The 13,542-nt window shown below is 43.3% G+C and overlaps 1 protein-coding gene across 1 annotated transcript in view; it reads left to right on the top strand.

Moving 5' to 3' along the window:
• The window catches only part of LOC135536785 (thyroglobulin-like), a 103,192-nt gene that overhangs the window by 20,873 nt on the left and 68,777 nt on the right, over positions 1-13,542 (top strand). The window contains exons 21-30 of the mRNA XM_064963016.1: positions 2,342-2,490; positions 3,535-3,679; positions 3,902-4,060; positions 5,410-5,553; positions 6,377-6,541; positions 7,265-7,387; positions 7,605-7,720; positions 8,822-8,930; positions 9,168-9,365; positions 11,402-11,572. Coding sequence (XP_064819088.1) covers positions 2,342-2,490; positions 3,535-3,679; positions 3,902-4,060; positions 5,410-5,553; positions 6,377-6,541; positions 7,265-7,387; positions 7,605-7,720; positions 8,822-8,930; positions 9,168-9,365; positions 11,402-11,572 — 1,479 coding nt within the window. The remainder of the gene's footprint in view (positions 1-2,341; positions 2,491-3,534; positions 3,680-3,901; positions 4,061-5,409; positions 5,554-6,376; positions 6,542-7,264; positions 7,388-7,604; positions 7,721-8,821; positions 8,931-9,167; positions 9,366-11,401; positions 11,573-13,542) is intronic.

Raw genomic sequence — 13,542 nt, forward strand, 5'->3', positions numbered from 1 at the left:
CTCCACAGTGTGTAGTATAACACAGAATGACCAGACCTCCACAGTGTGTAGTATAACACAGAATGACCAGACCTCCACAGTGTGTAGTATAACACAGAATGACCAGACAGACCTCTACAGTGTGTAGTATAACACAGAATGACCAGACCTCCACAGTGTGTAGTATAACACAGAATGACCAGACAGACCTCCACAGTGTGTAGTATAACACAGAATGACCAGACCTCCACAGTGTGTAGTATAACACAGAATGTCCAGACCTCCACAGTGTGTAGTATAACACAGAATGACCAGACCTCCACAGTGTGTAGTATAACACAGAATGACCAGACCTCCACAGTGTGTAGTATAACACAGAATGACCAGACCTCCACAGTGTGTAGTATAACACAGAATGACCAGACCTCTACAGTGTGTAGTATAACACAGAATGACCAGACAGACCTCTACAGTGTGTAGTATAACACAGAATGACCAGACCTCCACAGTGTGTAGTATAACACAGAATGACCAGACAGACCTCTCCAGTGTGTAGTATAACACAGAATGACAAGACCTCTCCAGTGTGTAGTATAACACAGAATGACCAGACCTCTCCAGTGTGTAGTATAACACAGAATGACCAGACAGACCTCTCCAGTGTGTAGTATAACACAGAATGACAAGACCTCTCCAGTGTGTAGTATAACACAGAATGACCAGACAGACCTCTCCAGTGTGTAGTATAACACAGAATGACCAGACCTCCACAGTGTGTAGTATAACACAGAATGACCAGACCTCCACAGTGTGTAGTATAACACAGAATGACCAGACCTCCACAGTGTGTAGTATAACACAGAATGACCAGACCTCTACAGTGTGTAGTATAACACAGAATGACCATACCTCCACAGTGTGTAGTATAACACAGAATGACCAGACCTCCACAGTGTGTAGTATAACACAGAATGACCAGACAGACCTCTCCAGTGTGTAGTATAACACAGAATGACAAGACCTCTCCAGTGTGTAGTATAACACAGAATGACCAGACAGACCTCTCCAGTGTGTAGTATAACACAGAATGACCAGACCTCCACAGTGTGTAGTATAACACAGAATGACCAGACCTCCACAGTGTGTAGTATAACACAGAATGACCAGACCTCTACAGTGTGTAGTATAACACAGAATGACCAGACCTCTACAGTGTGTAGTATAACACAGAATGACCAGACAGACCTCCACAGTGTGTAGTATAACACAGAATGACCAGACCTCCACAGTGTGTAGTATAACACAGAATGACCAGACCTCTACAGTGTGTAGTATAACACAGAATGACCAGACAGACCTCTCCAGTGTGTAGTATAACACAGAATGACCAGACCTCCACAGTGTGTAGTATAACACAGAATGACCAGACCTCTCCAGTGTGTAGTATAACACAGAATGACCAGACCTCCACAGTGTGTAGTATAACACAGAATGACCAGACCTCTACAGTGTGTAGTATAACACAGAATGACCAGACCTCTACAGTGTGTAGTATAACACATAATGACCAGACCTCCACAGTGTGTAGTCTAACACAGAATGACCAGACCTCTCCAGTGTGTAGTCTAACACAGAATGACCAGACCTCTCCAGTGTGTAGTATAACACAGAATGACCAGACCTCCACAGTGTGTAGTATAACACAGAATGACCAGACCTCCACAGTGTGTAGTATAACACAGAATGACCAGACCTCTCCAGTGTGTAGTATAACTCACTTCCTGTCTGTCTGAAAAACAGGGTGATATGATAAATGCTCACAGGAGTTGACATTCAGTCAAAACACTCATAGACTATCTAGTAGTGAAAGTGTCGTGATGTTAAAGGGAAGTTGTTTTCTCCCTCGGCGTTCAGTTGTTGCTCTTGTCTGACTGTTTACGTCTCTCTTGGACCGTTGATGCGTCACACTGTAATCAGTGCTGTGTACAGTTTGATGGAATCACTGTGTGTTTGGCAGGGAGCCTAGACTTCATTACGTCATGTCTCTGTCTGTGTCACGTCTCTGTGTCACGTCTCTGTGTCACGTCTCTGTGTCACGTCTCTGTGTCACGTCTCTGTGTCACGTCTCTGTCTGTGTCTCTGTGTCACGTCTCTGTCTGTGTCTCTGTGTCACGTCTCTGCATCTCTGTGTCACGTCTCTGTGTCACGTCTCTGTCTGTGTCTCTGTCGGTGTCTCTGTGTCACGTCTCTGTGTCACGTCTCTGTGTCACGTCTCTGTGTCACGTCTCTGTGTCACGTCTCTGTGTCACGTCTCTGTCATGTCTCTGTGTCACGTCTCTGTCTGTGTCTCTGTGTGTTCCAGGACTTCAGGTGCTGCAGACCGTCCAGACCTCTGTGGTGCTCCAGCTCACCCTGCCTCCAGGCCAGGGACCCTGCAGCTCCTCCCTCCACTCCAGCCTGCAGACCTCTCTACTCCACGACATGAGGGCCAAGGGTCTTTGCAGCCTGCAGGTTGGTGTGTGTGTCTGTGTGTCTGTCTGTGTGTATGTGTGTGTGTGTGTGTGTGTGTGTGTGTGTGTGTGTGTGTGTGTGTGTCTCTGTGTGTGTGTGTTTCTGTGTGTGTGTGTCTCTCTGTGTGTGTCCGAATGTCTGCCATCTACTGTTGCAATAAACGATAGTGAAAACCATGTGTAACTTGCTTTGAATGGAAAGGTGCCTGCAGGAGATATTCCAGAACCTGAACTAATGCAAAACATACGTTCTTAGAAAACGCTCAACTCATTAACTACAGATGTATTCATAAACGCAGCCAAATAAACCCTCTAGAAAATGTACATGTATGATTTATTCATATGGACTTGATTGATTTGGAATACCTAGGATAAGATAAGTAATCCTTCTCACCCCCCCCCCCCCCTTAATGATTTAGATGCACTATTGTAAAGTGGCTGTTCCACTGGATGTCAGAAGGTGAATTCACCAATTTGTAAGTCGCTCTGGATAAGAGCGTCTGCTAAATGACTTAAATGTAAATGTAATTTGCATATGACTGTTTTGTACCACAGCTAGTTGTCTATAGTTGACTAAGGAAGTCTGAGACAGAACTGTAGCGTAGAGCAGCTTGATGCACAAGGACCCCACTGGACAGGACGCTGGTTGACTAGCTACAGATGTAGGATCTTCATTTGAGCCAGTTTGCTACAGCAGGAAAATAGTCCTCCAGCAACAGGAAATCTTCATTATTTTGTTGATTATAATTATTGAGTCATTTTGTAGTGGTTGATGTCTTTTTCATAAAGGTTGTCTGACTACTGTGACCTTCAACTCTGTGTCAGTGTGTGATGAGTCTGTGCATGTTGTCTGACTACTGTGTCCTTCATCTCAGTGTCAGTGTGTGATGAGTCTGTACAGGTTGTCTGACTACTGTGATGTTCAACTCTGTGTCAGCGTGTGATGAGTCTGTACAGGTTGTCTGACTACTGTGACCTTCATCTCAGTGTCAGTGTGTGATGAGTCTGTACAGGTTGTCTGACTACTGTGTCTCTCCTGTTCCAGCTGGCGTCCGTCTCTGTGTCAACGTGTGATGAGTCGTCCGTCTCCGTAGAGTGTGTGAGTGAGGAAAGCGTCAGTGTTCAGGTCAGCTGGAGGGCTCTTCTCTCAGACCTTCCTGTCTCTGTTCTGCCTGACCTGCATGACGTCGGTAAGGAGCACAGACAACATTTCAGAAATATTTCTCAATGAAAAACAACAGATGCTGTCTCACACCCTTTAAATACGTCTCAGGACTAGTTTATACATTTTAAACTTTGACTTTGTGTGTATATTTTCTTGGAGGTCTGCCAAAGTGCATGTTCATGTTTCATTTAATGGAACAACAGAAGTATATGTGGATTTGAGTCATTAGTGATTTATCTGTTTCCAGATGTAGCGCTCAGTGAGGACAGGCTGTTGGATGGGCTGCTAGGCCTGATGGGTAGTGACCCCTACCGCTCTCTCTTGACCTCTGAACCCAGAGTCCTCTCTACCTCAGCACCCAACTTTGGCTGTTCCCATGGCTACCAGCGTGTTGGAACAGGATGTGGTACGTCCTTATTACCTGTCCCCCTAAAACACAACCTGGCCTGAACTAATGTATATCAGTTCATATGAAATGAAAGTACATACTGACTGATTTACTAAAGGTCACGACCCCGTTGACAGCATTATTAATAACTGAATGTATAACACACACCCTCTCTTTCTCTCTCCTCTCTCTCTTTTCTCTCTGTCCTCTCTCCCTCTTTTCTTACTCTCCTCACTCTCTCCCCTGCTTTCTTTTCCCTACTCTCTCTCTCTGTCTCTCTCTCTGTCTCTCTCTCTGTCTCTCTCTCTGTCTCTCACTCTCTCTCCCCTGCTTTCTTTTCCCTACTCTCTCTCTCTCTCTCTCTCTCTCTCTCTCTCTCTCTGTCTCTCCCCCTCTTTCTTTTCCCTTCTCTCTCTCTCTCTCTGTCTCTCTCTCTGTCTCTCTCTCTCTCTCTCTGTCTCTCTCTCTCTGTCTCTCTCTCCCTCTTTCTTCTCTCTCTCTCTGTCTCTCTCTCTCTCTCTGTCTCTCTCTCTGTCTCTGTCTCTCTCTCTCTGTCTCTCTCTCTCTCTCTCTGTCTCTCTCTCTCTCTGTCTCTCTCTCTCTCTCCCCCTCTTTCTTTTCCCTACTCTCTCTCTCTCTCTCTCTGTCTCTCTCTCTCTCTGTCTCTCTCTCTCTCTCTCTCTCTCCCCCTCTTTCTTTTCCCTACTCTCTCTCTCTGTCTCTCTCTCCCTCTTTCTTCTCTCTCTCTCTGTCTCTCTCTCTCTCTGTCTCTCTCTCTCTCTCTCTCTCCCCCTCTTTCTTTTCCCTACACTCTCTCTCTGTCTCTCTCTCCCTCTTTCTTCTCTCTCTCTCTCTGTCTCTCTCTCTCTCTCTCTGTCTCTCTCTCTGTCTCTGTCTCTCTCTCTCTGTCTCTCTCTCTCTCTCTCTCTGTCTCTCTCTCTCTCTGTCTCTCTCTCTCTGTCTCTCTGTCTCTCCCCCTCTTTCTTTTCCCTACTCTCTCTCTCTCTGTCTCCCTCTCTGTCTCTCTCTCTCTCTCTGTCTCTCTCTCTCTCTCTCTGTCTCTCTCTCTCTCTCTCCCTCTCTGTCTCTCTCTCTCTCTGTCTCTCTCTCTCTCTCTCTGTCTCTCTCTCTCTCTCTCTCTCTCTCTCTCTCTCTCTGTCCTCTCTCTCTGTCTCTCTCTCTGTCTCTCTCTCTCTCTCTCTCTCTCTGTCCTCTCTCTCTCTGTCCTCTCTCTCTCTGTCCTCTCTCTCTCTGTCCTCTCTCTCTCTGTCTCTCCCCCTCTTTCTTTTCCCTACTCTCTCTCTCTCTCTGTCTCTCTCTCTGTCGCTCTCTCTCCCTTTTTCTTCTCTCTCTCTCCTCCCCTATAGTGGTGTGTCCTGCGGGTATGTTTTCCAGTGGAGGTATGTGTTCTCCCTGTCCTCAGGGCTCCTACCAAGACCAGGAGGGGTCAGACTTCTGTACCATGTGTCCTAAAGGCACGTCCACTAACGGAGCTTCCACTGCCACACACTGTGAGTGAGGAGACATGGAACACGTTTCTCATTACCACTGGCTTTCTGTTGCTCAGCTCAGCCAGTGTTAGAGAGCACTTTATTATTATGGAGATCTATGATATTTACTACGGTCCAGGACCGTGGTCCCATCCCCTAAACATAGGCAGCTTAACTGCTCAACTCACCCAGTGTTAGAGAGCACTTTACTATTATGGAGATCTATGATATTTACTAAGGTCTAGGACCGTGGTCCCATCCCCTAAACATAGGCAGCTTAACTGCTCAACTCACCCAGTGTTAGAGAGCACTTTATTATTATGGAGATCTATGATATTTACTAAGGTCTAGGACCGTGGTCCCATCCCCTAAACATAGGCAGCTTAACTGCTCAGCTCACCCAGTGTTAGAGAGCACTTTACTATTATGGAGATCTATGATATTTACTAAGGTCTAGGACCGTGGTCCCATCCCCTAAACATAGGCAGCTTAACTGCTCAGCTCAGCCAGTGTTAGAGAGCACTTTATTATTATGGAGATCTATGATATTTACTAAGGTCTAGGACCGTGGTCCTATCCCCTAAACATAGGCAGCTTAACTGCTCAACTCACCCAGTGTTAGAGAGCACTTTATTATTATGGAGATCTATGATATTTACTAAGGTCTAGGACCGTGGTCCCATCCCCTAAACATAGGCAGCTTAACTGCTCAACTCACCCAGTGTTAGAGAGCACTTTATTATTATGGAGATCTATGATATTTACTAAGGTCTAGGACCGTGGTCCCATCCCCTAAACATAGGCAGCTTAACTGCTCAACTCACCACTGTTTTGTAATGTCCAGGTTTGACAGAGTGCCAGCGCAGTGGCCTGAGGTGTTCAGAGGGAGGGGACTTCCTGTCGGCCCAGCAGGACATCCAGACCAGGAGGTGGCGCTGTGTCACATCCAGCGGAGAACAGCTGGAGTGGACAACCACTGGCCAGCCTCTGTCTGAGGGAGAATGTTCAGGTACTGTCTGGGTCAGCGTTTTAAGAACAAAGAGTATCTTGTATTGCTGCCCCAGAAAGTGAATGTATTGTCTCTGTGGACTGGAAACAAACAAACAGTTTGAGCGTGAAGTTCTGAGTCAGGTGACTCAGGTCTATTGAAGTATTCTTTGTGGACCAGTGTTTTAACACATGGCTGAAACATCAACAGATACCTGAGTCACACTATGCGTCCCAAATGAAGCCATACTTCCTGTTTTGGCCAGGGACCATTGGGCTTTGGACAGAAGTAGTGTACTCCGTAGGGTGCCAGTTGGAACACTTCCTGTGACTCAGGTTCTGTCCGAGGATCACTAGAGAGAGACTAAACCCAGGAATCATGTTCAACAATGTTATTAGGATTTGAAGCACTGACAACTACAGGTTAAGAGTTTTGTGTGTGACCTCTACTTGTGCTGCTATGCTCTTAGTCAACAGTTCAAAGTTACAACCTTTCTTGAACTTAATTTATTTTTCTTTTTTTTTAACTAAAAGAAACTCGTATTACGTCAAGTGGTATATTTCTACATATTATATATACAGTACAGGAATGACTTAAGCGCTAAGAGCAATGTGCCATTGTTGTGTAAAGCAAGAGGAAAAAAAACACATTCAAAAACAAAAAAAGGAATTTCTGAAGTTTGGCTATTTTTTTGTGTGAGTTTTGTTGTTGTGTATCCTAATATTTCCCTTTCTCCTTCTGCAGTTCTGGAGAGGTTTGAGACAGTTCCCAGATCAGCGTTTTCTCTTGCAGCAGAAGACCATGTGGTCCTCAGCTCAGAGACGTCAGACACGACCATGGAGAAACAACTCAGGACGTGTGTGTCAGGTGAGGTCACTGTGGAAAGTTACATTAAAAACAACAAGTATTTCCACAATAAAAGGATGTCACACATGGCACGTGTGTTACTCACTACAGGCCTATGGACCCTGGTCAAAAGGCATACACTATATAGGGAATAGGGTGCAATTTCTGACTCACTACAAGTGTTTATATACCAAAACCACAAGTGTAAAACATTGGTTATGTTTGTGTCACTCCCCAGCTTGTGCCCAGGTCCAGACTTGTCTTTACGTCGTCCTTTACGCTGAAGAGGGACAAAGTCACTGTGAACTCTACAGCACCGACGCTGCTAACATCCGATGCCAAACCTCTGAGCAAGTATGGGACGTCCACAATGTGTCTTCTTCTCCGTCCACAGTGTGGACCCGTCCCAAATGGAGCCCACATTTCTTATATCGTGTTCTGGTCAAAAGCAGTGGTGGAAAAAGTACTCAATTGTTGTACTTGAGTCAAAGTGAAGATAACTTTATAGAAAATAACTCAAGTAAAAGTGAAGATACCTTTATAGAAAATAACTAAAGTAAAAGTGAAGATACCTTTATAGAAAATAACTAAAATAAAAGTGAAGATACCTTTATAGAAAATAACTAAAGTAAAAGTGAAGATACCTTTATAGAAAATAACTCAAGTGAAAGTGAAGATACCTTTATAGAAAATAACTCAAGTGAAAGTGAAGATACCTTTAAAGAAAATAACTCAAGTAAAAGGGAAGATACCTTTATAGAAAATAACTCAAGTAAAAGTCATCCATAATTTATATAAAAAGTAAAGTACAGATACCCTAAAAAAACAACTTAAGTAGTACTTTAAAGTATTTTTAGTGAAGTACTTTACACCACTGGTCGAAAGCAGTGCTCTATAAAAAGGGTGTAGGGTGCTATTTGGGAAGCAACCTATGTCATGTAGGTGTGTTGTACACAGAGCTTTCATCAGGCATCACCTATACTGCAGGCTCTGGACCCCTGATTCACACTACAGGAGATAGAAGAGGGCTCTGGACCCCTGATTCACACTACAGGAGATAGAAGAGGGTTCTGGCCCCCTGATTCACACTACAGGAGATAGAAGAGGGTTACCGGGTCATTAGATGGCTCTGGACCCCTGATTCACACTACAGGAGATAGAAGAGGGTTACCGGGTCATTAGGGTTCTGGACCCCTGATTCACACTACAGGAGATAGAAGAGGGTTACCGGGTCATTAGGGGTCATCTCATCAAACGAGGAACATCACTATAATCTCTCAGAAATGTTACTATCGTATTATATTCAATTATTCATTGCAGAACAAATCAACACACCAACTTGACATTGTAGATTTGATGCTTTCGAAACTGTTTGGCTGTGACTGCTGTTTCCGTTAGATAATGTTGGGTTGTGTGTTAACTCTTTCAAGTGTCCCCTTTCCTTGTGATTCCCAGACCAAAGGGTTCCTGGGAAATGCAGGTGCTGATATGTTCCAGAACCTGAGCTGTTCTCTGAAGGTGAACGGGGCTGACAGACAGAACGTCACGGTCATCAGGAAGAAAGGTTTAGTATGAGCTTGTTTGTCCTCTTATAAAGTGGTGAAATACACAACGTCCATCCTGTTGTTTGTCCTCCTCTCTCATAACAGTCCATGAAGTCCTCTCTCTCTAGCTCCTCTCAATGGAATAAGGAATTCACCTACTGTACAATCAGACATGAATCTGTTTCATTTATTCCTGCTCTAAATGCAGCTGTGTTTCTCTACCAGACCATGAGAATCCGTCTCTGTCTCTATCATAGGTCATGAGTTCACCACTAAGGCCCAGAAGACCTTTGAAAGGTTGAGTTTCCGTAAGGCCAGTTCCGGTGTTTACCGTACCGTGGTGTTTGCAGCTGAAGGAACCACTCTGACCGACGTCCATCGTTTCTGTCAGGACGAGTGTTCCCAGAACACCTGCTGTGACGGCTTCATCCTCAACCAGAACGTTCTCAGCGGAGGTAAAAGCCTGTAGCCTGAGTGCCAGTCTGTTTGTGCTAGCATGCCCAACTCCTTGTCATGCCAAGACATCAATGGAGTGGACAAGAGCACAAACGGACCGAGCTAAAAAGGCTGTGTCATATGTGAAGACAGCATCCAGAACCACATTGTGTGATGCTGTTACTAAGTGGTTATATGTGAAGACAGCATCCAGAACCTCATTGTGTGATGCTGCTACTAAGTGGTTATATGTGAAGACAGCATCCAGAACCACATTGTGTGATGCTGTTAATAAGTGGTCATATTTGAAGACAGCATCCAGAACCACATTGTGTGATGCTGTTACTAAGTGGTTATATGTGAAGACAGTATCCAGAACCACATTGTGTGATGCTGTTAATAAGTGTTCATATGTGAAGACAGCATCCAGAACCACATTGTGTGATGCTGTTAATAAGTGGTTATATGTGAAGACAGCATCCAGAACCACATTGTGTGATGCTGTTACTAGGTGGTTATATGTGAAGACAGCATCCAGAACCACATTGTGTGATGCTGTTACTAAGTGTTCATATGTGAAGACAGCATCCAGAACCACATTGTGTGATGCTGTTACTAAGTGGTCATATGTGAAGACAGCATCCAGAACCACATTGTGTGATGCTGTTACTAAGTGGTTATATGTGAAGACAGCATCCAGAACCACATTGTGTGATGCTGTTACTAAGTGGTCATATTTGAAGACAGCATCCAGAACCACATTGTGTGATGATGTTACTAAGTGGTCATATTTGAAGACAGCATCCAGAACCACATTGTGTGATGCTGTTACTAAGTGGTTATATGTGAAGACAGCATCCAGAACCACATTGTGTGATGCTGCTTAGTGAGGAAGCTCATACACTTATTGAATCTTAGCCCATTTCCAATAGGTTGGATATTTCATCAATAAGGCCTGAGGGGGTGTGGTATATGGCCAATATAACACGACTAAGGGCTGTTTTTAATTATTATTTTATTTAACCTTTATTTAATTAGGCAAGTCAGTTAAGAACAAATTCTTATTTACAATGACGGCCTACACCGGTCAAACCCGAACGACGCTGGGCCAATTGTGCGCCGCCCTATGGGACTCCCAATCACGGCCGGATGTGATACAGCCTGGATTCGATCCAGGGACTGTAGTGACGCATCTTGCACTGAGATGCAGTGCCTTAGACCGCGGCGTCACTCAGGGGCCCCAAGACACAGCCCTTAGACGTGGTATATTGGCCATATACCACAAACTCCCCAGGTGCCTTATTGCTGTTATAAACAGGTTACCTACTTAATTAGAGCAGTACAAATAAATATTTTGTCATACCCATGATATATGGTCTGATATACCACTGCTTACAGCCAATCAGCATTCAGGGCTCGAACCACCCAGTTTATAAAAACCAATGCACATCCTGAACCAATGTAAATCTCAATATGTTGTATTTTATTATCATTTATGAGCAATTAAATTCTTCAAATCTCCCCCTCCTCTCTCTCTTTCTCTATTTCTCTCTTTCTCTCTCTCTCTCTTTCTCTCTCTCTCTTTCTCTCTCTCTGTCTCTCTCTCTCTCTGTCTCTCTTTCTCCCCCTCTCTCTCTCTCTCTCTCTCTCTCTCTCTCTCTCTGTCTCTCTCTCTCTGTCTCTCTTTCTCCCCCTCCTCTCTCTCTCTCTCTCTCTCTCTCTCTGTCTCTCTCTCTCTCTGTCTCTCTTTCTCCCCCTCTCTCTCTCTCTTTCTCTCTTTCTCTCTTTCTCTCTTTCTCTCTCTCTCTCTCTCTCTCTCTCTCTCTCTCTCTCTCTCTCTCTCTCTCTCTCTCTCTGTCTCTCTCTCTCTCTGTCTCTCTTTCTCCCCCCTCTCTCTCTCTCTCTCTCTCTCTCTCTCTCTCTCTCTCTCTCTCTGTCTCTCTCTCTCTCTGTCTCTCTTTCTCCCCCTCCTCTCTCTCTCTTTCTCTATTTCTCTCTCTCTCTCTCTTCCTCTCTCTCTCTCTCTCTGTCTCTCTGTCTCTCTCTGTCCGTCCAGGTACCATTATGTGTGGTCTGCTGAGCTACCCAGACATGTTGCTATGCAGTGAGGCAGACTGGGACGTGTCTGGCCTGGCCCAGGCAAACAGGATCTGTGGGGCTGGAGTCACCTACAATAAACTGAAGAAACAGTTCATCTTTAACTTTGGAGGACAAGACTTCACCATCAGTAAGGATGTCTATCTAGACTATTACCGTAACATTTAAGGACCGTTTCCCAGACACAGATTAAACCTATTCCTGGACTTAAAAGCTCAATTAAGGATCTCCATTGGAAATATTTTTGGGTCAAAGACGAGGCTGAAGCTGTGTCCAGGAAACCTGCCTGTACATTATAGATGGAATAGATGATGATACTATACTCTAACTACAGTATGTGGTAATGAAGTGTTACTATACTCCAACTAAGTGGTTATGAAGTGTTACTATACTCCAACTAAGTGGTTATGAAGTGTTACTCTGTAACTAAGTGGTTATGAAGTGTTACTCTGTTACTAAGTGGTTATGAAGTGTTACTCTGTTACTGAGTGGTTATGAAGTGTTACTATACTCCAACTAAGTGGTTATGAAGTGTTACTATACTCTGTAACTAAGTGGTTATGAAGTGTTACTATACTCTAACTACACTATGTGGTTATCAAGTGTTACTCTGTAACTAAGTGGTTATGAAGTGTTACTCTGTAATTAAGTGGTTATGAAGTGTTACTCTAACTAAGTGGTTATGAAGTGTTACTCTGTAACTAAGTGGTTATGAAGTGTTACTCTGTAACTAAGTGGTTATGAAGTGTTACTCTGTTACTGAGTGGTTATGAAGTGTTACTCTGTAACTAAGTGGTTATGAAGTGTTACTATACTCCAACTAAGTGGTTATGAAGTGTTACTCTGTTACTGAGTGGTTATGAAGTGTTACTATACTCCAACTAAGTGGTTATGAAGTGTTACTATACTCTGTAACTAAGTGGTTATGAAGTGTTACTATACTCTAACTACACTATGTGGTTATGAAGTGTTACTCTGTAACTAAGTGGTTATGAAGTGTTACTCTGTAACTAAGTGGTTATGAAGTGTTACTCTGTAACTAAGTGGTTATGAAGTGTTACTCTGTAACTAAGTGGTTATGAAGTGTTACTCTGTAACTAAGTGGTTATGAAGTGTTACTCTGTAACTATGTGGTTATGAAGTGTTACTCTGTTACTAAGTGGTTATGAAGTGTTACTCTGTTACTAAGTGGTTATGAAGTGTTACTCTGTAACTAAGTGGTTATGAAGTGTTACTCTACTCTGTAACTAAGTGGTTATGAAGTGTTACTCTGTTACTAAGTGGTTATGAAGTGTTACTCTGTTACTAAGTGGTTATGAAGTGTTACTCTGTAACTAAGTGGTTATGAAGTGTTACTCTGTTACTAAGTGGTTATGAAGTGTTACTCTGTAACTAAGTGGTTATGAAGTGTTACTCTGTTACTAAGTGGTTATGAAGTGTTACTCTGTTACTAAGTGGTTATGAAGTGTTACTCTGTAACTAAGTGGTTATGAAGTGTTACTCTACTCTGTAACTAAGTGGTTATGAAGTGTTACTCTGTTACTAAGTGGTTATGAAGTGTTACTCTGTTACTAAGTGGTTATGAAGTGTTACTCTGTAACTAAGTGGTTATGAAGTGTTACTCTGTTACTAAGTGGTTATGAAGTGTTACTCTGTAACTAAGTGGTTATGAAGTGTTACTCTGTTACTAAGTGGTTATGAAGTGTTACTCTACTCTGTAACTAAGTGGTTATGAAGTGTTACTCTGTAACTAAGTGGTAATGAAGTGTTACTCTGTTACTAAGTGGTTATGAAGTGTTACTCTGTAACTAAGTGGTTATGAAGTGTTACTCTACTCTGTAACTAAGTGGTTATGAAGTGTTACTCTGTTACTAAGTGGTTATGAAGTGTTACTCTGTTACTAAGTGGTTATGAAGTGTTACTCTGTTACTAAGTGGTTATGAAGTGTTACTTTGTAACTAAGTGGTTATGAAGTGTTACTCTGTAACTAAGTGGTTATGAAGTGTTACTCTGTTACTAAGTGGTTATGAAGTGTTACTCTGTAACTAAGTGGTTATGAAGTGTTACTCTGTAACTAAGTGGTTATGAAGTGTTACTCTG

Source organism: Oncorhynchus masou, unplaced genomic scaffold (genome assembly GCF_036934945.1).
Source record: "Oncorhynchus masou masou isolate Uvic2021 unplaced genomic scaffold, UVic_Omas_1.1 unplaced_scaffold_664, whole genome shotgun sequence".
Taxonomy (NCBI): domain Eukaryota; kingdom Metazoa; phylum Chordata; class Actinopteri; order Salmoniformes; family Salmonidae; genus Oncorhynchus; species Oncorhynchus masou.